This window comes from Danaus plexippus, chromosome Z, assembly GCF_018135715.1.
Source record: "Danaus plexippus chromosome Z, MEX_DaPlex, whole genome shotgun sequence".
Classification (NCBI taxonomy): domain Eukaryota; kingdom Metazoa; phylum Arthropoda; class Insecta; order Lepidoptera; family Nymphalidae; genus Danaus; species Danaus plexippus.
In genome coordinates this window covers 10,134,750-10,162,258 of record NC_083559.1, presented here as the reverse complement: position 1 = coordinate 10,162,258, position 27,509 = coordinate 10,134,750, and the positions used below count along the sequence as shown (strand labels likewise).

The following is a 27,509-nucleotide window of genomic DNA, read 5'->3' as shown; positions in this document are numbered from 1 at the left end:
CTCCACCAATCGAAAGCATGCAGGTAGTTTTAAAATGACAATAATGACTTTGATATTAGTATTTGTTTAATGACCTTTATTTCAAGTATCATATAGCTATAAATATAGTAGTCAGCTGTCTTGTCGCCGGCGGCAACTGCATTACACAAACGATACAGGCGACGGATTACGTGACTGCCGCATCTCACCTTAGGGCTTAGTTTATCGAAGTACGCCGATAGATGGCGGACACTGCACCACGTACAAGGATCGTAAACAATTGGCGTAGATACATCTTATCAATACGAGTACAACTAAAATAAAATAAACTCTTATGATAATTCCAAAGTTTTGTAATTCTGAAAGGTTAACATTTGGTATCCCTCTCGAGGTTCTTTTAGGCACTGCATTTATTATATGCGACGCTCGCTTCACCGATCGTACGTTAGGAGAGCACGTGAACACGTTCAAGACGTTCGGTTAACGAGACAGTCGCCTTACAGATGAGACCTTTACATAAAACTATCCCCGTTTCGTCCGGGGCAACACTACAACACCAATCCAGATTAATATATCGCATTGCCACTATCACTACACATGGTTACACGGGCGTTTACAGGCTAACGAATATTGTAAGCGTACAGCATAATAACGTTTGTTCAAAATTCCCATCTTTGGAATTAATCATAAATTACATCGAGTCTCAGCTCGTCCGTATCGGAGCGTGTCGTCACGGAAACCGTTTGAGATTGTCGTTTCGGTGAAGTCGCTGAAATATGTGACCGATGATCGAAAAGCAAGACATTAACTCGCTTTACGTAATATAATAACTACATACGCGTACCTATGAGACGCGAATACGATTTGAAAATACATTATTAAATTTTATAATCTATCTATAAATAATATGATTATAAACAGTCCGACTAGTCGTCGTCCGCCGACACTCTCATACACTTATAACTACAGCATTAACAAACGTAGTAATACGAAAAATTCGTTTTAATATCACCAAAAAACTTTAATGATAACAACGGACCACAATCTCCGAACGAACGAGGCCCCTCAGTCCACCGACCGGATATGAACACATGTCGTATTGCTCCACATTCAGTCTGAATACTAAAAGTAAAATCAAATTTAGATAAAATTCTAATTCAAGACATCTATCTTGTTACAATAATTTATATTTGCACCGATTTTGTACAGATCAGATATTGTTGGTGTCGAAGTCGTTATCTGCGCGACCCGACCGCATGACTTCACAACATATCGCTAATTAAAATAATCTAATACCAATATTATTATTGCAATAAATATTTTTTTTTCTCAGTCTTTGGCTCCATTCCAGTACATAGCATGAATGCTCTATTCCGATTATTTTTAATAAGCTTAATATAACATTTTGTTCGTTTACGTCAACCGAGTCGGACACTTGACGAGGCCTCTATGTGATAACTTGTAGTTACATTATTGCACATACGATTACCAAATCACAGGATCACAGGATTCATATACAATTTTCTGTACTGGAGAAGCCTCCTTTATTTATAAATCCACTTCAATTTATTTCTGATGTTGACTTTGTACAAAATAAAAAATGAAATGGATACTTTTTAAAAATATAAAAATCTTCGTAAATAGAACATTTTACATAATTATTATAATTTGTAAGACAAAACGGACACCTCTCCAATACGATAATTCTTGAATCATTTCTGAAATTATATTTTATGTAAAAACAAACAGATCTCTTTTTAAAAAATCGATGCATTATATAACAGAATAGAACACATTATAATACACTGGTCGACATTTGTATACAAAAATTAATTATAAGTATACTTTTTTTTATTTCTATTTGTTCTATAATAAATTCAAAAGTACATTATTTTGCAAAAAAAAAAGTATAAAACAAACGTATAAGATTTCACAAAACCATATATATATACATATATACTAAATTTACAATACGTAACTCAACGAAAACACTTACGTTGCCACAATGTTATAGTGGAAGAACTGAAAAAATAATACAGTTACTGCACGAATCTTTTCAATTTCCCTCCTATATATATTTTTGTTGTTCGACAATATATTTATTTCATTTTTAATACATTTTCTATATGTTTTATTGTAACATCGAGGCACAGTATAAGTATAGTCGTCACCAAACAAACTTTTTTTTTTATTACTTTTAACAAAGTGTTTATTATATACAGAGTTTCATACTCCCATACAATGTCTATCAGCTGACGGTTCATTCATAACACAATAAGGCACCAGACACTTTAGTTTTAGACATTTCTTACATATTTATTATTTCTTGACAGAAAAGGCACTATGTATCCTGAGCACGCACACGGTTCATATTAACAGAAGCATAAATAATACCTATATAACTGGCCGTCTTCGTGTCGACTCGGATAGACAATTAGTAATGGAATTTTGAACAACGTATCTATGCGAAAAAGAACCTCATAAAAAAAACACACATCAAGCAAAACGAATCATCAATTGATATGTCCATCGTTCATACAACTAAACCGATGTCAACAACAAAAAATTTTTTGTCACCTAAAATTATTCATACATACGCTGCTAAAGAAATGTGGTAGTCAGTCTCTGGTGAATACGTGATTGAGTAAACTATACGAATGTGATGTCGAGACCGTGTCGGTGTCGCGTCACGGTGTCACGGTGTCACGGACGGCCCGGCGGCGGCGGCGGCGGGGGCTGCTTACCGAACCTGTAGACTCTGCGGCGGGTGGTGGTGCGGCTGGTATCGGTGGCGGGGTGTCGGGTCGTCCGCGTCTCCTGCTCTCAGTCGGCCAGCTGGTCGGCGAGCGGTCTCCTCGGCCGGAAGCCGCGGCTGCCGTCCGGTCCCCGCGGAGGTCGCAGCACCAGCACGCGCGGCCCGGGCTCCTCGAGTGACACCGTCCTCAGCCTGGCCAGCAGACGCTCCGGCCTCTCTGGACGCTCTCTCTCACGCTCCCTCTCGCGATCGCGCTTTGATATCTTGCTATTGCTGCTGTTGCTCCTGAAGGATTCGTTAAATATTAACACATCCATTACAACTATCATATTGCATGTAAATAGAAAATATTTTCATGCGCCATCATGCCTAATATGTATGGTTATTAGGTATTAGTGGATTAATATATCTTTTATTCGATTTATTCGTAACATATAATATGAGCAAGTTATTCAATCAATGTAATTTTTTTTTGAGATCAGACCAGTGACGCTCCACAGACATGTAAAACGGACATACAAATCTCGTTAACGGAGTGCTTTTAGTCTGACGAAAATCATCCAACATTCTATATATGGTTCATAAAATAATTCGGAAATACCAAGAAAAAGTTATGAAATGGTCGATATGACGGGTCAAACAATGTCAATGAAAACGTAAATTTACATTTTCAACAACAGATACCTACATATATATATATATAACCATTTATAACCGGAACAAATTTAATATTACATTTTAACACAAAACATACAAAATTTATTTTTTTAATTATCGTTGGATATAGATATAATAAAAATAAAACGCAGTCGCTTTTACAATTTCGTTATGAATGAATGAATGAATGAATGAATGAATAGCTCGTAATCATTTATTTTCAGAGTTTACACACAAGCCCACTTCATAGAAACCATTATAATTAAAAGCTGTGCTTTCATTTTCACTTTAAATAAAACATCAAAATAAATTGAAAAGGTATTTGTATAAATTTAATTTAACAAACTATTTTTAAAGGACATTTGAAAATACTCTATATTTATTTCAATACAATTTAACAATCTTGTAAACAAACATAATCAGCTGATATTGATTGACAGAGACTTTTCTATGCCTCTTGTGATGTGAGTACTTTTTAAGATACTTTAATGTTAATTATTATATTAAAGTATTTATATAAAAAATTACTTTAATTTATTCATATTTTGTTAAGTATTTATTAGTGAGTTTTTTTAAGAGTTTAGAAATGCAGACCACAGGAGATTTCTGCATCCCAAGAGCAATAAAATGGCGCACTTATAATTAATGATTGGTTGCCAGCAGTGCTAAAATTTTATCTCAATGCGTTCCAAATGACTCTCCCAGATCAGAGCAATTTAGTAAGAAGGTACCGAAAAAACTTGCTTTATCTGCGGGGAGGCAGTTGGAACTGCTAAGCATTTGCTGGTGGCTGAAGAGTACTCCTGGATAACGGTCAATACTCGCGTCGTCACGATAGGGTTTTAGAAATCAAATGTGAAGCGGTTAGTATTTCGGTAGCCAGAGCGCAAAAGAATTGCTCACAAAAGAACGATTAATAGGTTTTGTGAGAGAATGCACTAGGGCTATAAAATCAAACGTCAACCTTACTATATCCTTAAAGCGGCTCAGGATTGGACTATAATGATGGATATGAGAAACAATGTAAAATACCAGGGGATATCTGTGATACCAGAAACCGGATATATTTCTGTATTCGAGAATTTTAAAGCGCATTGTGTCAATAAAGTTGACTGTTCCTTTGGCTAACGAACATCCCCAAAGACCACGCCATCAAGGTCAATAAGTATTACGAGCTCACTAACCATTTCAAAAAAAAGTTTAATTTGTACTTTTTAGCGCAATTTAGGTTTAGTTCGGCCTACTAAATACCAGGAAAAAAATGCAATTTTACTGCTCAGTTTTAGCTGATTTTCATCACAGCCTGTTTAATACGCTTTAGTGCTTATTGTCAGAAAATACGTCACGTATGGCATTCAAGGGATCTTGGACTATCACTTTTCAAAGACAAATAGACTTTGATGAGTAAGAAATGACCGTGTAAATTTGACAATTGCAATAAATTTACGTGTTCAAAATAATTTTATAAAATAAACATATACACTCAGTAGTTTAGTAATGAAAGGATTTATAAAAACAGTGGTGGATTCATTAAGATGTAATTATTATTAGGACTGATATTCAATTGTACGTAAGAACGGAGTTATCTTGGTCAATTGCTTTGTTAACAAAATTATCAAATTCCATTGAAATCAGCTATATATATCATAACATATTATAAAACAAAGTCCCTCGCCGCGTCTGTCTGTCTGTCTCTCTGTTCGCGATAAACGGAAAAACTACTACACCGATTATCAAACAGTTATCACCACTCGATAGTGTGATTCTCGAAGAAGGTTTTAGTATATAATTTGTTAAGTTTTTGTATTTACTTGTGTGTACATTAACGATATTTGTTTAAGATGTCGGGAAAACATGAGCCGTCTGAAAGCTTTTAACGAAAGCGCTGCCTTAAGTCTTTGAGATATAACAAAATAATCTATGGTGGAATCGTGTAAATTATATGTCTACAGAAAAGTCCACGGTGGCATATGTCTATACGATAAGGACAACATATTATATCCATTTTACAACTTTTAAAAATTGTCATTCCTAAAGCGCTTATTGAAAAGCTATTTACATAAATACGGTATTAGGTCTTATAAAAATCAATAACTTTGTTTTGAAGCCTACATCAGTATCTGCAAATTACTTTTTAAGTCTTTTAAATCGGGCGTACCATTTGCAAGTTATCATAATACAAGTTTTATAATTCTCAAAATTAAATAGGCTATTTTATATTTTTCGTAAAGAGCCCGTGCGAGGCCGGGCTGGTTCCTAGTATCATAATAATGGCAACGCCATATTCCTTTTAAACTTTCATTATTAGGTCCTGATCTACAAAAAATAAAATACAAAGCTTGAGTAGCGAGTTGTTATAAATTCTACGTAGATGTTTTGTTTTCTTTTTCGAATCTGAAAACGATATCACTTTCCGCGCCGTTATCTTTCAATAAACCGTTTAATTAAATTAATTATACCTTTCAAAGAATCTTTTAATAAACACAAATGAAAGGATTGCAGGAAAAAACTGCTGTTCCCAAAAAGAATTTACGTTTTAATTTTTTTTTTCAAGATAAAATTTCTCAAACGAACGAATGTCAAAGCGGAAGTTTGAGAATGGAATTAACTATTCACGAGTTGTGTAACTGCATGCAGTATTCAAAAAGAACATCTCAATTATCTGTGTCATGTTATTGTTAAAAAAAATTATTGTATGCGGAATAATATATATTTTTTATTATAACGTTATTATAAAAAGAAAATTATATTCTCTTACAATAATGACGTTATTATAGAGTTTCTGAACGTTGATATTCCGTCACCGACTGTTCCTCTTTTAGTAATATTGTCACAGAAAAATTTAATAATACTAGGTACTTTATTACTTTAAAACAAAAGGCTGGACTCACCCGACTTTGACGACATTGCAGGCTGAGCACTTCCCGTTCCTGGGGTTGGTTAGCATTACAAACTCGACGGCGTCTCCGGGCGCCAGATCTGAAGGGTTCCCGCGGACCTCACTCATGTGGAAGAAGAGACGACGACCTTCCTCAGCCTCGAGAGACAGGAAACCGAAGCCGCCTTATGAAAAACAGTTACAATGAATGATATTATACAAACAGAAACGTAAACATACACACGTCATTCCATATTACACACTTCTCTAAATAACTTTTTAAACGACAAGCCTCTTTTCACATTAAAGTTAGCATTACTGAAATCAATCGGCTGCATAACACAGACAAGTAATTTAAGTTCGTTGAATCTGGTTCAAATACCGAACGGGATACAGGACAGCTGCGAAACTAGTTAGAATTTGTTACCCGGAACAATAAGGATCAGTAAATAATCATTAATACATCACGGAGATATCACTTCCGAGTGATTTACTATAATATATAACAAACCAACATTAATATATTAATATTTAAAAAGCACCATTTTATTATTGAAAGCAATCAATAATATTAACAACACTTAAAATAGCATAACAGTGAAGGATTTAATCATTCGAATTATCGAGGATGCGTTAATGGTGCTCAATTCAATTATGAAATGAGGGTGAAATATATTAAGTTTTCTATAATTTATTTATAAATTCATATTAAAAGATACATTTGAGTTAAAACATCCGTTCTACTCACAATAGGAATGTATTATAATTACTAAAATTTTACTAAATTTAATTACTAAAATTTAACTGCTCCAGACGTAACACTAATATAACGAAGCACTCTTTACTACATAATTACTTTCTAACTGCGATCTCTCGTTTTGAAATTATGAAAAATATTTAATACAAATAATCAAACAAAGTCAACACAAATTGACTCAAGCATCTTTGAAATGTAGTATAAAATGTGTAGGGACTGTGGCGACGCTGTCGTTTTAATTAGTAGAGAAGTAATTGAATGGAGCATGGCATTAATTGTAGTAACGACATGTTCTTGTATAGTTGGTGATATAAATTTTTGATTTTATTTTTATACCTTTTATAGCGTCTACGGTGGCCCGTCTCTTCTTTCTAATGGGCACTATGTTGGTAGCGCGACCTTCCATGTCCGACTGAAATGTGACCGGATCGCCAACTTGCAGAATCTCTCGCTTGCTCGCTAGTCCCATGATGCCAAATTCGTAGGTCATCCCACCCTCCACTTGGATTAAGCCTTAACATAATATATAGTTAAGATATATTATTTAACTGTATATATTTGTGACAGAATAGTGAGAATATTTATTATTTAGCTGTATTTTACCAGAGTACTTGGCCTGGTCGGGGTTGAGGGCCCTCAGCGTACGTGTCACCGTGCCGGTGAGAGGAGGTTCCAGGGGTCGTGCAATGGGCACAGTTCCACGAGGCAGTGGTCGCACATGTTCGGCGCTGGCACAACCACCGCTAGCGCTGCTCTGACGACCCACAGTGTACTCCACCTCTGAACCCAACTCCAATACATCCGGGCTGCCTTCCAGATTACTGTAAAGGAACAACCACTTTAAAATATACTGATATCGAACAATCCATTATATCATACTGGGTCAAATGCGTAACATTTTTTTCTTCACACACGGATGTCTTTTACAAGAGCAATCTGGACAAAACAAAAGGCACATTCAACTTTACCCCCTAATACATATATATATATCTTAATACTACTAATTAACAATATTATTACATCGCACACCTCAAATTGCCATATTGCACACAGCGGTACTACACAAAGTAATGAATAATCACTGGCATACGGTACAGGTGATACATTAATTAATTATCAATTTCAGACACGGTTCAATAAGTTACAGTTCATTAGACGCCATTAATAACACGTCGAGTACCATCTATATCAGATAATGGGGATTGCATCTTATCTTCATTATTGAATGACAAGTGTCTTCCTTTCGAAACCTTTTTTTAGCTGTACTTGAAAATCACTGAGACAAGAATTTCTACTCAATGCGACTTAAGAAATAAACTTTTTAGGATTTGACTTCAAGATAACCTATTCACGTTCCTTTATACAAGTTGTACATACAATATTACAATAAGATAAAATCACAAAACATAAATATCATCGGGAATACAAAATAACAGCGCAACGTGAATTGATAATAACGCGATGTCAAAATCAATAACACAAGCGACCAAAATAAATAAAAATAGCCCAATACGTCATTAGTATATACAATTATGCGGACAAACATCCAGAGAGGGGTTATGATATTCAACTAAGGTAGTTAAATCACAAATAGCTCGCGAGCAATCAAGTCGCAATTACGCTTCACAGAAGCAACTGTTCCAAGGTTACGAAATGTGCCCGACAAAGAAAAACTCAACTTTTGCTGTACGACCTTCGATCTGAACAACCGTTACTATCCAATACTAATTTAAATTTAGAATTCGTGCAAATATTCAAATCACAATTATATAACCGAGTCAACCAATCGCACAAATTTATCATTCGCAATCAAAATATTGCACAGCAGAATAAAATGTAAAAAAACAAAACACAAATATAAAAATAAACGAGAAATAAACCAAACGTAATAAAGGCACATGCATAGAAAACAAACAAAACAATCGCAGAGCGTTCACTGTAAATATATTTAAAGAAAAAATCGCAGTGAGTCACAAGCATAGCATCCGTTAATAAAAATCTCTCAAACGCCTATACAGAATGATTTTTTTAATTGCACGACACTCAACTAAATGAAACAAATTGATAAAATCAATGTTCCATCCGCTGTAGGAGTCGAAGGTAACGAAATATCCTCCCTTTAATCTCCAGCTTTTAATTAAACGTACAATTTTATTTTGCGGAAAAGTTTTTCACAGCTTAATCACTACAAGTGCAATATGGAAACGTTACTCAATGCGATATCGGTTTTAGCGGAAGTTTTGTGTATTTTAAGTTTCCATTTGTTTATTCTAAAAACGATTTATTTCCAACTATTTGTTTTCAATAATTCTCATCCTAACCGAGCCGTTATTTACAAAAAAATAAATGAAAGTTTAAATTTGTATACGTTTCTATGAATTGCTTTCATACGTTTTCGATCCTTGAAACGTTGAAATACCAACATATTTTTTATTGAATATACTTGCTTCTTTGTACTCGGATATATATCGCTGTAGTCTTTACACTGATATTGACAGTGACTTACCACTGTGACGTCATACCTGAAATGAAAGAACACCTCCCTGGTGTGATCGGCTGTCTCAATGAAACCGAAGCCATCCTTGAGTGCGGCCACGAAGCCCTGCTGGGTGGCCGCCCCCGATCCCCCTCCAGCCCCCGCCCCTCCAATCCGGCCGTTCGTCATGCTGTGCTGCATCGTCACACTCATAGCAACCAGCTCCTTAGTCCTCTTCACCTGTGCAAAAGTTATTTCATGATATTTTCATTCGATAAAAGCTACCCCCAACACAACTACCATACCATTATATTTATAGCTTTGCTGCTAACTTTTCAATAAAATTCCAAAACCGTAGTTTAAAACCAGTGGCAGACTAGCAGACAACATGTTGACGGGATATTTATAACTATTTATTATTATATGATTAACTATTAATATGATTATAGAAAATTCAATACAAAAGCACGGATATTTTTAGTCACAAACTCACTAAATGCCTTAGTATAATAAATATAAGGCTTTTACACCTCTGGGGGGTGGAACATCTTATAAATATTGATGTTCCATACATTAACCAAGATTAATTGTATTAAACGTGTGACGTCCATTACAAGAATAAGTATGTACATATAGTCTCAAAGATATATTTACCTGATACAGATCGAAGGTCACTTTGTCGCCCACGCGAGGCAGCATCTTTGATTCACATTTCTTGACCGTGTATGGTATAGATTTCTTCAAGTTGTTTATTTGACACGTTATGATACCGGACTCCTGAAACAAAATTAAACTGTAAATTTTCACATTCATTTAAATATAATAACACTATATATAGCATTTAAATTAAAAGTCAATATATTGTTTACGATATGGTGACACAAATATGTCAATTATATAGAGCCTTCTCATTGTAGTCTGTGTCTCTGTATATGTATGTATATAACGATGTATTGTGATGTCGACATGTTACAATGAACACAAATTGTATCCTACAATACTCACAACCCGCCAGTCCGACGGTGAGCCCCACGGAGGGTTCTCCCTTTCATGGCATGACGCCTTCGCAGCGTTAACAGTTCACACACAACATTACAGTAAAGAGTCAGACATACATCCATAATTATATTCAAACAATGTTTATTTATTTCTATAACATTAAATTCACGGACTACTTAATTTGTTCCTTTCAATTAAGTCCCAAGTAATTAACATCCACAAAATAGAGTTTTGTCGCTCATACAAAGACTTGGTCTATAAATTTGTTCTGCCGCATGGAAACTTCAACGCTATTTAGAGTAGAAGTAATTAAATTAAGATGTAGAAGCCCTCTGCAGCTAGACTACAGTGGATATTGATTAGGGCCTAAACTGTCGGACGAAAACGCCAATAAAAAATCAAGTGGCATACAATTGTGTTTCCGTCGTAGGTTACAAATTCGCTACCTGTTATTAACGAGTTTAGCGAGGGTCGAGGGGACGCTTATACAATGACACGACAATAACCTCTCTAAATCTTAGTATCAATAGAGATCACATTGGCTAACTCGGCAGATGCACTCCATTCCTGTGTATGGTTCCTAAACGTCCTAACTACTCGTGCATTGCTAAATGTATATTTTGTGTTTTGGGGGCTCCCAACTAAAATCTCCGCTCTCCAAATTTCAAAGGATTACATTGGTGCAGCCGTTCAACCCTTTCCTTTCACCCACCCCACGTCAAAACCATCCGATACCAAAATGTAATCGGACACACGTTAGAGTATAACAACAGCTTTAATATTCAACATTCCTCACCTCACTTCGAAAACTAGCTTTTCAATACTAATAATATCCTGAATATGGAAATGATTTACCTAAAACATATTCAGACTGTTTTTGTTATTTCATACTCATTAGATTTAATTATTAAAGCAGACAAATGGGTCGATTTGGACTTGAACGTTTGTAAAACATGCTTGTTAAATGATATAAGCAAGGTTTTTCACCTAAGTATCTTATTGTAACATAGTATATTCTAAAGTTTCATATATTTCCGGATGTTTGTTGAAAAATTAAAAATTACTTAAAACAATATCTATAGTAAAATAACAATGTTTGAATGAAACTAATATTTTAATACGTTTCGGCTACTTTACAGCAACCGTGATCACGGGCAGACGAGATGAGAATGCCTGTCAGTTGTTTTCAATGTTTACTGATAATGAGCATGTTTGAATTGTTAATATTATGCGATAGACAATGAGTCAAAAATATTGGACTTGTATTTATCAATAGCATATTCAGGTAAATATAACTTGAGCCATTATACAAGTATCTGTATAGCGCAACATACTTTGTACGGTATCATCAATAGCCAAGTGTACATGCGGCTCTGTGGTATAAAGGCATATTTATGATGTATGACATAAATGTGTTTTGCCTAAAGCTTTGATCTAGTCCACCATTACACTTTGTCGTTCGAACTAATCAACTCGATGATAGAACTGCAGATAATACTGTCCTCAACGTCAATCAGATAGTTCAAAAACTTTATAATAACTTTCAGCTGTATTATATTCTGGTTTAATTTTATTTTTATCATAAAGAAAAGATTTATTTTTCTGTCAAATAAAACTAATTAGGAAGGTATAAAAATGAACACTGTAAACACTTCAGTAATTTATAACCAATCACGTTATTCTTGGTACGAATACTCACTAAGTACAATAAAAAGAATCTCCTAACAAAAAGATATTAGCGAACGAATGTATTGAACAATTTAATAACGTACGAGTAGAGAGACTTTTAGACGAGAAACTCCCGTGTAATCTCTGTCTTTTAATACTCTCGGGGAGATATCTTTCTAGTATCCTTTGATATAGAGAAATAAGATAATTAAAGTTCTATTTGAGCCTTATTTTTCTCATATTAATATTATAAAATCGTATTCTGAATAAAATTTTACATTTATACTGAAACAAGAAAGAGTGCTTGCTAATTAATTATTATTCCAGTTTTTTAATTATTATTAGTTCTTTATATCCGAGATTACGTGAAATTGTCTTGGGGCAGTTATAAAACTCATATTTATTTTAAAAATATCTAGTGCTGTTTTTCATCTCATTCTGCTTTAGATTATTTTTAATATTGAAATATATCTGAATAATACCCAGCAACAAGCTTGTATCTGAATACAAGCTTGTTGCCGGGTCACTTCTAATACATTGTAATATGATTTAAAAACTACTAGTGTTCAATATATCAATGTGTATTTTCCAATAGAACATGCGGAATCCCTTAATCCACACAGACACACTTATTTTATGATGACATCACTACATATATTTACTATTGACAGTAAGGACTATTCGTGTAAAGAACTATTTACAGATATTTTTGGATCCACTTTAAATATGGTATCTTAATTGCATTATATGAGTATATTTGTAAGCGAATAATAAAATCGCGTCCAAGACTCGGCTGCAGCGCCTTGTCATGTCTGATCCCCATTTTTCCCGAAGGTATTTATTATAACAGTTTAATAAGGCAGCAGAGAATTTAATTATAAAGGAGCTCTTATCATAGTCCAGTTATAAGCCAGTGCTTTCATTTGACTTCGATATATATAAAATAGTTTAGTATTATAATTAAAGTGATCATTCCAATTTGTATTTTCCACTTTAACATTATATAAGGAAAATTCGTAAATTACATTTAAGGTGTAAAGCTTTTAAAGCCTTACCCTATTACTTAACTCCATTCTACACGAGTATTCTACACGAGCTAGATAGCTTAGAATATAAATTCTATATTCCACATTAAAGGTATTTCGATATTTCCCGTAGTAATCTTAAAAATTTTAATAAAAGCGATATACGTTCTATCCGTGAGAAATTCTCATAAATCTTTGACAATAATTCGAACTGTTTCTTTATTGCATTCAATAAACTAAGGTTTCTTTAAAACAATTTATATGCTTTGTTTATGTAAGCGATGTACATAGTTTGTGACTATGTTGTTTATTCATATGACATCGACACATAAAAACCTTCAATCACTTTTAATACCTATCCTAAATATATAATAGATTTGTACAGTCAAAAAGAAAAAAATATTAGCCGAATATTTTTTTGTTATATACATATACAATATTCTTTAAAACAAACTCATTTAAAACATCAAATGTATCAAACATTTCACGATTTAAGACTGAAAAAAGCTTTTTATTTAAAGAGAGACACATTATACATTAAATTATCATATGGTAACTTTTAATACTTACAATTTATATGAGATGATTTCGAGCGTTTTTTTTATAGATGGAATTTCGGTATTATTTAAGTATAACGAGAAAAATATCAAATAAATTTTGCATAAACCGTCGTCATATAGAACGAACGCATAATTCTGGTGATGGCACCAATCTTTATATTATCAATGACATCGCCATCACCAACGAGGAAGACGCCAATCAAGCGACAACTGTAGGCATCTACAGTACATCCACACTAGATGCAAGTATGCATATAGTAACACTAACTTTGTTCAATTGAATATTGAATTCAGATGGATGTTGTGTTGTTAGCTTTACACGCAGACAATTTACGATCAGTTTAGTGAAAACAGTAAAAAAAGCGTGTTAAAAAAATGACAATTGTCTCAATGTAAAAACGCGATTTATTTAAAATTCCAATTAGAATTAAAAAATGAATTTACTATGAGAATTATTTTAAGAAATAGTTTGGTTGTCCGTATTTTAAATTGGGTATGTACTTATAAACTTTTGTAACCATGCAGTGGTACTCACATTCGGTGAGTTTCTGTTGGGACTCTCGTTGGAATAATGCGCTTCCTTGGTGACGACCCCGCGGACGCCTCGCTCCACAAGGGACTCGAACTGTACGGAACCAGCAGACAAGTGCTGGATACGGATGGCAGACTGGCGGCTGTTCATGTTGGAGAAGGATGACAAAGGATCCACGGTGAACTCAACCTGCCAAACAATAACCGCTGCACTAAACCGCTCGGAATCGGACAAACATTTATCGTCCTTTTATGACATTTTGACAATATAATATCAGTTCAGTGTATGTTACTAACCTCGTCGCCAACACTTAACTCCTGGCCAAGACGCAACACCTCGGCGAAGTGGAAGAACATGGTCTGCTCACGCTCTACGCATCGGATGAAACCGAAGCCATCTCTCAAGGAACAAACAATGCCCTGTTCACGTCTGGTACCAACAAATATATAAACATTAACTCACTTATCATATATAAACTAATGAGAATTGGTAGAATCAACGTTTTCATAGAATAATATATAATCTTAAAATACTAAACTTTAATGTAAACAAAAATAGTTTAGTGCACTGAATCCTTGTGAGAATAGGAACCCTGACAGCATCATACAGGTCACATTATTACGATGATATTTTGATGGAATAAATAAGAACAAATTAAATGAGATCTATAATATTCCTTATTTATATATAGTATAAATAATACATTTTAAATATTAAATAATAATTCTATGGTAGGAAGTTAAACTAATTAAAGTGTTATAACAAAGTGAAAAGAAATGAATAGTGGTCCTAGTGATTTTATTCAACAATTTCCTTGTTAGGGACTTGTTTACAATAGGTTATTATAAAACTGAGGTGTTCCATTGAAGAGAGAATGTTAACTTATAAAAGATTCCTAGTTAAAACAAGTAATAACTTTAATTTATACTATTTTAAGTTCGGGTTTAAAAAGATGAACATTTTGTTGGCGTTGCATGTAAATAAAAAAAAAAAATAATCACTAGAACGGGTGACTCAGCAGATTTATGAAAACGAAAAAATAAAATTTCATCTGTAAAATGTTAACAAGTTTGTATTTATATTTCACTTCACTTTATTATCTGTAAAAGTCCTTTACCGGTTGCAAATAATTTTTCATACATATTTGTACTAAAATGTTTTAGAAAATATGATCCTTTGCTGCATTTAATAACGCTGAGCACATTACGACATTCCGGAAACATTCACTAAACTCTCAGTTTTTATGTGACTTGTAATTTTTTATTAAAAAACTTTTGTTGACCAGCTTTCAAAGTTCGAATTTAGCTACAGTGAACCAGAGAGTCGTACGTGTATTGACAAAAACGTCCCTGTTATATTTGTTCCGTTTGTTGATACAAATTCTGCACATGAAGTTATTTGTGTTACTTTTATCGTTTTAGAAAACGAAGAAAAATTTTTAACGGACAGTGGAAAATTTTAATATGTACATTAAAACTTTTGCTATGCATTTTAAAAAATTCACGTTTTACCTTTGACAAAAATTCACTTTAAATCTTTCTGTTACTCGAAAGGTCTATTTAATATTTATTTTATTTAAGCAAATAAGAAACGATCCGATATGGATATTTTGCCTTTTCATATATATTTTACATTTTACATTTGAGCCATAATTTATAAGAATAAATAATGATGTACATATATGCTTCGTAAAAATACTGTAAAACGTTTTAAAAGTAAGTGGTACATTTTGTATTAATAACTTAAACTAACATGGATGGTCACATGCATATATATATTTACGACTTATTTCTACCTTCCATTGGGGAAATTGTAGTTCATCACTTTCCAGTTGAAATTAAAAAACGTATAAGGAATATATTCGTCCGCTCTCGTTCAATGACATTTCCATTCAACTCCCAAACCAAAGTATGAAATTAATTATTCCTGTATTCGACCACTCGTCGCTAATACAAATAATCCTCTTAACGCAATTTAATAATAGTGTAATTGAAATTTGTACCTATCATTCAAATCTGTCACTATTAATTGAAGATAAAGCAATGCAGTCATCTGCATATACGTGAAAAAGTTACGTGCGTTCAAAGTACGAAAGCACTAACTCTGTACGGGGTATATTTACAACCAAACTATATATATATATATATACAAAACGCCGTAATATTTTATCATTTATCAAACACGTTATATTATATATTAAGTCAGTATAGTTATTAGTATACACATTTTTAAAGGAACTTTTAAACAAATGTCAAATTACTTCTAAATATAAATCTGTACTTTCGGTCCGTATAAGACACATAGCGCTCGAAGCGCAGATCCATTAATGAGACGTTTAAAGAAATCAACATCTGTTTCTACCATACATATTAAAGACATTATATTTAAGATGTCCTTTATATAGAGAAATCTGAAAATTTTCATGTACATATAGGCCTGAGTTTCTTGTAATACCTTAATTTTGGCTGCACTACTCCCACAAAGTAAGACAACACTAGTAATTAGCTGAAACAGAACACTCTATCTGTATTAACGTCCGGTAATTACCGTACTTTCCTGACAGAGTTGTACGGATGTATGCCTGTTAGGGCTGAATGATTGGGGGATGCGACTATTGAATTTTATTTATAGTTATATTCTTGAGACAAATGCGTTTTTTAATTAGGTGCAATTTTTATATATTTAAAAAAAAACACATGGCTTTATCAAAATAAATCAGAAAATGTTACTTCTCATTTACATGTGACAATCAAAATTTACACTGCTAATTAATCTAAACCTACAATTTTGTAGTGTAAACTTTTTTTAAAATTATAAATAAAATATGAGATATGTATTGAAATTGCTAATTATATATTAAGATCTGGAACCATTTCTTATTAAATATATTGAACAACAAATCTTGTACTAATATATAAAGTATTACATATATTAATTAAAAAAATAATAATATAATAACATCCTCATCTATTCTTGGAAAATTGCTCTCAATATTAATTATACCATGAAAATGTTATCAAAACAATATTTCATGCCAATTAGTCCAATTGTACCAACTAGGCCGTTGAACCAAATCATTATAATACTATTACACGAAGCTCCACCAAATAAGACTATTAATTTGCAATCGGCTTTCAATAACTTTGGAGACAACTTTGAAGAGTTATTCATGTAAGATGCAAGTCCCCGTTCTAATCACATTTCGTTCTCATACTAATACTGTAAATTGTTTTGAAAACAAGTCAGGCCATTAGTGAACAGAGGGTAGTTGTTACGTACAACACTGGGTACAGAAATTAATACATATAGGAGGCAGATATCCGAAACAGTGAACAGTGAAATCAAAGTTTAGAGCAGACAGTTTTTATAATAATAGAATATTTTTTATTTTCAAATAAATGTTTATTAATTGATAGTTTTTTTTTTTTACATCGAATGAATATTTGACGGTAGTTACAAAATTACTTATCGGTTTATATAAATTCGATATTCGTAACGGTTACTATACGAAACCATCTCATACATATTTTTTTATTAAATTCAGTTACAGTTTCAGTGATGTTTAAAATCGTTTAATGTTGAATGGGTTCTATTAATTAAATTTTACCTATGAATATGACGTGCGATATTAATGCGCTTAGTTTTGCGGACGTACAATGTAAATGTATTTTGCGTTGACCACCGTCTGGGAGAGAGCTTAACGATGGACTACACAAAATTTTACATAAATAATTAATATTCTCAACAACATAACAGAAATATATAAAAAAACAGGTGCTGTTTATTACTTTAAAACAATCGTTTTATAAGAAAAAAAAATGACTTTTTTTCTCATATAAAGATATTTAAGACTAATCGCCCATAATGAACTCCATATATCGGTCTCAGTTTTTTTTAACTTTGATACGTAATTATATTAAATTCATATCGAATGAATTTATAGAGAATACAATTCAAACAAAATTTCACATAAAATCAAAAAAGAAATCCTTAAAGAAAATAAAATCAACATCATATTTGATAGTCATTTATTTATTATGAACAGCCTATGTATCGTGTAAAAGGAATAGCACCACGTCGGTAAAGCAAACCCATTTTCAAGAGAAACATTTATTTCATCCTCGATATAGTAATTTTAATGACATTTCCCTTTCAGAACTTAATAGAATTAAATAGGATGCGCAGAATGTATTTTAAAGAGTAAATAAATATCGCGTTTACTTCTCCTTTTAATATATATGGAAACGTATTAACTTTTTTATACTGTCACAAACATTTTGTTATAAACTATAATATATTAAATAGTTTGACAGCAATACAATTATCAATATCAATACGTATTATAAAACAAAGTCCCTCGCCGCGTCTGTCTGTCTGTCTCTCTGTTCGCGATAAACGGAAAAACTACTGCACCGATTATCAAACAGTTATCACCACTCGATAGTGTGATTCTCGAAGAAGGTTTTAGTAAATAATTTGTTTAAGATGTCGGGAAAACATGAGCCGTCTGAAAGCTTTTAACGAAAGCGCTGCCTTAAGTCTTTGAGACATAACAAAATAATCTATGGTGGTATCGTGTAAATTATATGTCTACAGAAAAGTCCACGGTGGCATATGTCTATACCATAAGGACAACATATTATATCCATTTTACAACTTTTAAAAATTCGCATTCCTTAAGCGCTTATTGAAAAGCTATTTACATAGATACGGTATTAGGTCTTATAAAAATCAATTACTTTGTTTTTGAAGCCTACATCAGTATCTGCAAATTACTTTTTAAGTCTTTTAAATCGGGCGTACCATGTGAAAGTTACCATAATATAAGTTTAATAATTCTCAAAATTAAATAGGCTATTTTATATTTTTTGTAAAGAGCCCGAGAGAAGCCGGGGCTAGTTCCTAATATATAATAATTATATACTTAAACATCTTCTACCATAAAAGAAATTAGGTTTCAAGTTTAAAGTATATATACATATCTTCGCTTTGCAAAAGAGCATTATTTAAGTCAAAGGAGAACGCTGAGACTATTAGACTACCAGCTTATTATTTAAAAGCGCTCGGCCTTCCTGAATTATTATTCATTTACATTTAATATTCTATTGAATATTAAATGTTTTCTTATAAAAAAAATTACGTACATTCTAGAATTTGTCTTTCATTCATATAAAATTTCTATAGTTAGGGAAGCATCTTAAGGATAAGATGAAATCGCAATGTATATGTATATGTATATTTATATGTATGTATAGCAGTGTCCCGTTAATTGTCTTTTATTGACCTAGGTTTGATTGATCTGACCCGACGACAGGTTACCGATACACGATTACGAGGCCGGTGGCTTAATAAGCATTTTAATATTATAATATGTCCTATAGTTAAGGGTTCTCATATAATTATTTGTAAAACAGGACCAAAAATTTTTTTTTTAACTTTAGCTACTTACACTAGTACAGTATTGTAGAACTAAGTAGGTACGTGTTAAATTGTGTGCGAACGAACATTGTCGTCTGTATAACACTCCAGCGAGACGCTTCACTACACACGGCGTCGAATATTAGCCATTCAGCCACAAACATACCTACTAAATAACAAAGACCGGCGATATAAAAACACAAGAAATGACAGAAATATAAGAGCAGCTCACCTTTCGCCTGATACGTTGAATGACTCATCCAGCAGCGATATATTGGTTGCCCGTTTCAGTTGATCCCGTCTGTCCGTTGCCACTTGGAACTGGACCCAATCCCCGTGCCGCAAGGTGAACTCCCCGCACTGGTCTTTGTCGCCGAAAGGCACCTATGAATGTCGCGTCGTTAACAGCCAATCGATAAAGGAGTTACAAATCCAACTGGTGCTTAGTTTGAACGAAGCTTTTTACATATACGAGGTAAATGTATACGACAAATACATCAGATTAACAATCTCCTTTAGGGTACTTTAATCACTGGATGTTTTAAACTAATTATTTCACTATATACATATTACTGAAATACAATGACAATGAAATAAATACAAAGTAAATAAATAAATAAAAAAACTCTTTAAATAAAATCGCATTAAAATATTTGTAAATAAATAAGTTCACGTTCTATGAAAAATGCGCTTCTATTTCTCAAAAGGTAAAAATATAAAACGCAATCCTAGAGAGCGACTCTTTGAAAATTTAAGTCCTTTGATGTCTTCGAAACAAACCATACCTTTACATTTTTTAATAAATAAATATTCTATAAAAAAAACAAACACCAAAATATTTGTATTTATATTTGTTCTCTATGCATTCTGAAATCATTTATCGAATTGTAATAAACCTTTTATAAACATTCCGTTGACGCCCGCGGAGGATTTCTGACAATAAATCTATATACAACTAAACGTTTGTAATAAAACTCGATACTTTGGTGAAACGTTCGGCTTTTGTTTTTATTAACTTCACAAGATACACAATCAACATCTACGTAGTCTAAACCGCGGGCAAAAGCTTGTTACAAACAAAAAGCAATTGTCACAACTATTAGTCAATGCATCAGTTCACAAAGCGATAACCCAACTATACCTCAAATTAGTTTAAGCTATTTTTGAAAATGAAAGATTTTTATTTATGAAAATTAACATTATATGTACTTTATTTCAGTTTAAACAACTGCATACGCAAAATTTTATTATATAAGTGCCCGATTGTTGACACAAAGTAAATTACATTTTGACTCTATATTATATATATCATGTTTTTATAGCCACAATAAAATACAATTTAATTAAATTCCTCACAAATATATATCATTTATCAAGTTTCGATGCAATATACCGTATACATTAATAATAAAATCTGAAACTAATTTTACTGTTAAATTCATTGTATTTGCTGAGAACAAATTAAATCACCATCTCATTATTATAACGTAACGTGGATGCAAAGTATGTCTTTTTAAATGAACCACGAAATTGTAAATATTTGTAAACAGTTCAAGCAATTACAGCCCCCGATAGGTTTGTAATCAGCGGCGAAATTGTCAATCAGTTAATGCATATCTAGAATATAATATACTTTATTTGCACTATATATTGTTGGTCTACTCCTACTGTAATTAGATCGAGCGTTCACATAATAAGGTTGTTTTATGTTGTGATGACGTCACGCCTCAATATTGTATATATAAAAAAATATAATAAATGCATTGCAAAATATCTAAATATAGGGCAGTGATATTGATATGCTCGGTTACGAGACGAAGCATTTCCCTTGCTGTGCGGACTGTGGACCAATGAAGCGAATGTCACTCGGCACGTGACATCAAAGCAAAGTGAAGGACCAACTACATGTTCACCCCACATCCCTAAATTATATACTGAACGTGCTACACTATTAAATTTCTTAAACGCATATTCGTCTCGGAAACCTGAATATATAAACACGAAATATTTACCAAAGAGAAAATTTATATAAACTTTTCAATAGACTCAAACTAAGCTGAGTGCGATGATTTTATAAGGATTCCTATTATTCTCCTAAAAAATCGCAAGTACAGTCAGTTTTCCGTACGACAATAACCCCCAGCATTCAATTTAATTTTTCTTGGCTATACTTTAAAAAAGTTAATGTTACTTTGTAAAATGTTGTAAAAATGGCGTACTAGTTGTATAATTTTAAAGCTGCTATCTTTCAGAACTTTGCTTTCTTACATTTTCTTTATCAATGAACATCAGAAGCTTATTAGCGTTACGGGATATTACTTAGTTTCATTTTATACGTACCAGCATATATATTCTCTATCTGTTATCATCGTCAAACAATCGGGACTTTTTTTTTTGATAAATTTACACCGTTCTATCGCTTTACCGTCCAAAATACTTTTTTGTATATTCGTGTCAATTTATTTATAATAAACATTCCGATCACCCGTTAAATAACTAAATAATATAAAACGGAATAGCAAAATTAATTTCCAAAATATTATTTAATGAAATCCTATCGCCCCAGAGCTTTCTAGGAAAGTATAAAAGCAATTTATTATTTTGTGGATAACATTTCCCCATGTTTATTAAAAACAATGTTCCGCTCAATTAAATTATAATAATTGCTTATACTCTATTTCATTCTCTTTAAAATTCTCTCCGACGGATATAAAATACATTTTAAACTGAGATTCCTACATCCGATATCTCATATAATCAATCAATCTTTACAACGTCAATATCTAAGACTTTCGCGAGTTTTATTCATCTAAATGAAACTAATGTATTTAGGATATACTACGCGGATTTTATTTTATTTTAAAAAACTACATAATACCGACGTTTCGTTTATTTTTCAGCTACCGTGATCACGGGAGAGCTAATCTGCCAGTCTGCGTGGTAGTATATCCGAAATATTTTAGTTTCAATTAAACGTCAATATCATTTTAAAAACGAAATACTATTTGACTGAATACTTAAGCAACTCCTATTTACGTCGTAAACACATATCATATAAAAGTAAGCAAAAGAAAAAAAAAAACAATTAATATTCTCGTATTTATCAAACGTAGGGTTTTCATCTCAAAGGCTGTACACGTATCATAAAAGACTGTGCACACTTGTGTCAATGTGAAATGGATGCACAAAGGTGACCCAGTAACTGTCACAATTTGACAAATCCTATATTGGATTGGTTTTCTGAAGGCTCCATTGCTATATAGAAACTACATCTCACTAGTTCTCTTTCAAGTTCGAAATCCCACAAAGCGATCAGTTAATATATACTAGTGGAAATTTCCATTACACATAAAATAAACGTTATAAAAACCGATATTGAATAATATTTACAGTTTATGTAATCCTTTAAGCTGCTTACAAACTGTGTTCTAGGAATGACGATTTATTTTAACAAAATAATATTCAACTCCATTTCCAAATAGAAGGAAATAGTTTTTAATATTTAAATTTCATCACAACAAAGGTACACCAAAACCTCAAAATTTCAACACTGGTCTTCGAATAATTTTTGTATTTAAACAAAAGCCTTTTTGTCGGGATTTCAGTATTGGAGTTTAATTTTTAACAGTCATCAATTAATTATTTAATATGGGTTTTTAAATACTATTAACGGAATTAAATATTAAAAATTATATCATTCCTATGTAATAAAAATGGTGCAGTGCAACATGATAAGTACTCATCAAATTCATTAAAGTTACTTTCATTCGTTACCATCATTACTCTCATCATTTCATCTTTCATCGCAGCAACATAAGCCCGGATTAAATTTTAACCAATCGCTAACTTGCCGGTCTATCATATCTCATCCAATTTCTATTGTCAAAACTTTAATAACATAACTTTTTCTCTCCTTTCTTTTTTTCATGTCTCCTTTTAGACTTAATTTTTTTAGATTATTTTTTTATGTGAATTGCTTTAATTTTTATAAAAATAATCTTTCCGTTTTATCATTCCGGTCGACACAGCAAGGATGAAAAGACGCTTATATTTATCTATGGTAATTTTTTAGTTTTGTATAGATCGCAGCACACAATGAGCTCAACAATAAGATGAAATTCTACACACACACACACACGCCACTTTTGAATATCAGATATATAGAGTAACGTCTTACTCAAGACTCATGATGTAGATGGTACTGACCTCAACTTCAGAATGGTCCGGTGCCCTGTATCTGATCCTGCCTGGTAGAGGGTCGCTCTGGAGTCGCGCCCCACGCTCCAGCGGCTTCAGCACCTGCCCCCGAAGCTGCTCCGGGCTAACGTCTTCGAACACAACCGACCCACTCGGCAGCTTACTGATGTTGCACGCAACCTCCTTACCCTGACATACAAAATATCAAACATATAGCGACAATACTAGTTTAATACTATTATATTATCGATTCTATTTCATATAAGCCATAATAATAATAATTAGACATTCTTTATTACTCAATATTATCCCAATACGTAAGAAGTTTCACGTGTAAATGGCTCGCTTTAGTAGAGTCGAAAGAATATTAGCGTCAAAATATTAATACTGTGGTTCTGATCCCTCAGACATTTAATGATATATTTATATATATTCAAATATGTGACCCAATAATGCTTTTGTAACATCTTATGAATACATACATATATATCTTATTATAAGCATCTTAATGGAAATAGACGGTTCTTTTGATAAAAATACAAATTGAGATACAAAAATTATTTCACTACAAATTTTAAGAACAAGGTACCCTTCGGAACGAGCTGTTTCGTTTTACCGCATTCAGTTTAATCAATTCAAATACAAATCTACAACGCTGCAGGCACTAACCGAACCCCTTTATATCCGTCTGTCCGTGTTTGACGAGAACCTACTTTTTTCAGTTCATCGATTTCCTGCTATCCTTTGACATCTCTATTTATACTTACATTCCTAGTCTGTATTATAAACTCCACGTCATCTCCTAGAGACAGCTCCTCTTTGACCTTGGCTTCAGAGTAATGGAAGAATATCTCCTTAACGACATCAGCCCGCTCGATGAAACCAAAATTTTCCTTCTTAGAACACACTACGCCATGATACTTGACGGGATGCGCGGGGTTCTCGAAACGCACGTGACACGCTCCAAGAGTGCCTCTGCAGCATTAAAGAAAAAACAATGTCACTTCCCTTACTTAGCATGTCTAGAAACAACTAATACTGATATAAACTACTTTTTTCACAGCAAGGTATAATTTTTTTCTCACCTTTGGTTGGTTGCGATTTGGAAGCTGACAGCGTCTCCTGTACGAAGGGTTACGTTTCCTTCGACGTCATCTTTAGTATACGGCAAGAAAAAGCATTCGCCGCGGTTCTCATACGATATGCGTCCGGTATTATCCCCTGAACCCTCTCCCTTCACCTCCGTAGTCACTACTCCGGTAACTCGAGCCTCACTCAGTACCACCTCGGGGGCTATTTTAGTTACTGTAGACGCAATTGGTTTGCCAGTACGACGGTCGTAAGTCATCTCGAATTCTACTGGGTCACCTATTTTCAGATGGTCTATATTACCACCAAACTGGCTAAAGTGGAAGAATAGACGAGCTTGCCTCTCGCAGCATTGTATAAAGCCATAGGAATGCTAAAATGAAAAACACCGTTAGCGACCCAACAATGCAGAAACTGTTACCTAGTGTTGACATAATTGAAAATTCTAGCTAATCGAGTTTAGGGCGTTTTAGGGCGTTTTTCTCTACTATAAATTTGTATGTAACAGTGGTAGCTATTATTACACATTTTCTGATAGAGATTAAAATTATTCAAAATCATTATGTAATTTAACATACTTTGTTTTAAAACTGTTTCAATTAGTGAGTAAAATATGAATTTGGTCACAAAATTAACAAATAGGAATAATGTTTATAAAAAAACTTACAAGCAATTTTTCAATAATCCCTGTTTCTCTTATAGGTGGGTGATTCGTGGAATCATACTGAGATTGGTTATTGGTTGAACTGGAAGAATACACTCCCACAGAATCTCCCATGGGACATCCATCCAAATTATAATTGCCAACAGAAAATCTATTTCCACCACTTGACTTGCCCATATTATTAAAATTATCTCGAGGGGAACTTGGGTACTCACCGCTGTAAGTACCTTCAAACAATTGGAGCTTAATTATAGATGATTTGTATTTATTTATTTGTACAATCATATATTATAAAAATATACATATACTAAAATAATTTTATGATACTTTTTTTATTATTTTACCCAAAAATTGTATCTTAAACAGACTGGAAATCAGCTCCTTGGGGCTAATATGTGATTTAAGAAAATGCTTACTCACCATTACGATAAACCTGTTTGGCCTGCATATTTGATTGTTGGAGATCTAAAATATCCTGTAAAGGGGAGTTGTGTGAATCTGGCGGCTGGAACATTTTCCACTGAGGATTGCTTGACATTTTTTTGACAGTATCAATATTGTATATAAGTCAAAAATCTCAGAATGGTGTACCAATATATCACAGAAAAAGGAGTGGTGTTTTAAAGTTTTTAAAAAAGTTACAAATTTATAAACCAAATCACATGTTTCTCTTCGTGTCTTAGCAACACAATAAGTCTTTACACTGATGTAACAAATTTAATAAACAAAACACTAAGTTTGCAAAAATGGTATTGATAAAAACTACACTAGATCCTCAGATGTCTTCAATGCTTGCTGAATCGGAGCTCGGCTGTGCATTGGCTTGTTTCTATGTTATGATGGTTTGGTTATCCACAACTACCTACTGCAATGATTTTATCATTAATAACACTATCAACATCAACTAAAATATCTCAACTCTTAACAAAAGTAATTTAGAAACCAAGTTAATATAAAAAATAATACACAAACTAAAAATCTAGAAATGTATATGTCACTTCTCTAACCGGAAAAAAAAAGTTTGAAAAGAATTAATGTTAAACCAAATAACGCTAACACGCCGAAGAATAAAGTTTTTAATCATTCACCATATACAAATATTAAAATTGATATCATTCTAGATGGTAAAAATCACAGTAAAGCCTATAAACTTTACGAACAGCTTCGATAGAGGTCCGTCTCGCACGAGCACTCGGAGTCGATTGAAAATACTCACTGATAAACGAAATAAAATATGAGCGCTAGAAAATCTAGAGCTGACAACTAGTTGAATATTTAATGATATTCCCAAGAATATTATTTAAAAAACTGTTAAACCTTTTTAAAATGAGTAATATACAATGGAGCGTAGCATCTGAATATCGTTCTACATTTTATTATTGCTATCTAGGTAGGTATCGGCGGCCCGACCAGACCGACGGACTATTGAAGTTATAACGTCGTTCGCTACCGCTCGACTTCATTAAACATAACACAAAATTGATATCACATATAAAACTTATTACTGGTATAAAAATTTAACTGAAGTGAATCAAATCATTAAGAAAGTATATTAACACAATCCGTTAAATTAACAAATCTCACCACGACACAGCACAGCACTGACGACATACCGCCATATTGAATGTCAACATAATCGCGCCTTTGATCATGCCATACAAGTTATTTAAATTTAGTTACGAATACTTTTATATATTACTTGAATAATTACAAAATTTACTCAATCGCGCAAGTTTATTAGTATAAATAATTTTTAAAATTTTGTGCTTGTTTTTTGTCTAAAGGCGAAAATCAATCATAAGTTCATTTGTTTTTTTCTTTATTTGAGCCTTTCATAATTTTCATAGTGGCTATT

General features: G+C 32.8%; 1 protein-coding gene across 5 annotated transcripts; it reads right to left on the bottom strand.

The window, feature by feature from the left end:
- Nucleotides 1–311: 311 nt before the first annotated feature.
- LOC116777346 (cold shock domain-containing protein E1) lies at nt 312–27,443 on the bottom strand. Of its 5 annotated transcripts, none has more exons than XM_032670848.2 (15): nt 27,239–27,443; nt 26,075–26,519; nt 25,658–25,881; nt 24,987–25,363; nt 24,669–24,876; nt 23,911–24,090; nt 19,937–20,088; nt 14,583–14,715; nt 14,290–14,475; nt 10,157–10,279; nt 9,549–9,742; nt 7,630–7,847; nt 7,363–7,539; nt 6,283–6,454; nt 312–3,019 (listed from the first exon to the last, which is right to left on the bottom strand). In XM_032670848.2, exons 2-15 carry the CDS (start codon nt 26,190–26,192, stop codon nt 2,803–2,805), a joined length of 2,679 nt encoding a protein of 892 aa, XP_032526739.2. In that variant the 5' UTR covers nt 26,193–26,519; nt 27,239–27,443; the 3' UTR covers nt 312–2,802. The 5 variants fall into 5 exon arrangements, with proteins under 5 accessions (XP_032526739.2, XP_061382397.1, XP_061382395.1 ...); XM_061526413.1 differs by having other exon boundaries at nt 26,075–26,516; XM_061526411.1 differs by lacking the exon at nt 27,239–27,443 and adding an exon at nt 27,160–27,238.
- Nucleotides 27,444–27,509: the final 66 nt, after the last annotated feature.

What these genes read in the sequence shown, in the direction of transcription:
- LOC116777346 (XM_032670848.2), bottom strand. Translation starts at nt 26,192, where the DNA reads ATGTCAAGCAATCCTCAGTGGAAAATGTTCCAGCCGCCAGATTCACAC. An exon ending in TTCAACGTATCAGGCGAAAG is followed by an intron (nt 14,716 to 19,936) that starts GTGAGCTGCTCT and finishes TGTTGGTACCAG; the next exon opens with ACGTGAACAGGGCATTGTTT. An exon ending in CACCGTAGACGCTATAAAAG is followed by an intron (nt 6,455 to 7,362) that starts GTATAAAAATAA and finishes GTTTTTCATAAG; the next exon opens with GCGGCTTCGGTTTCCTGTCT.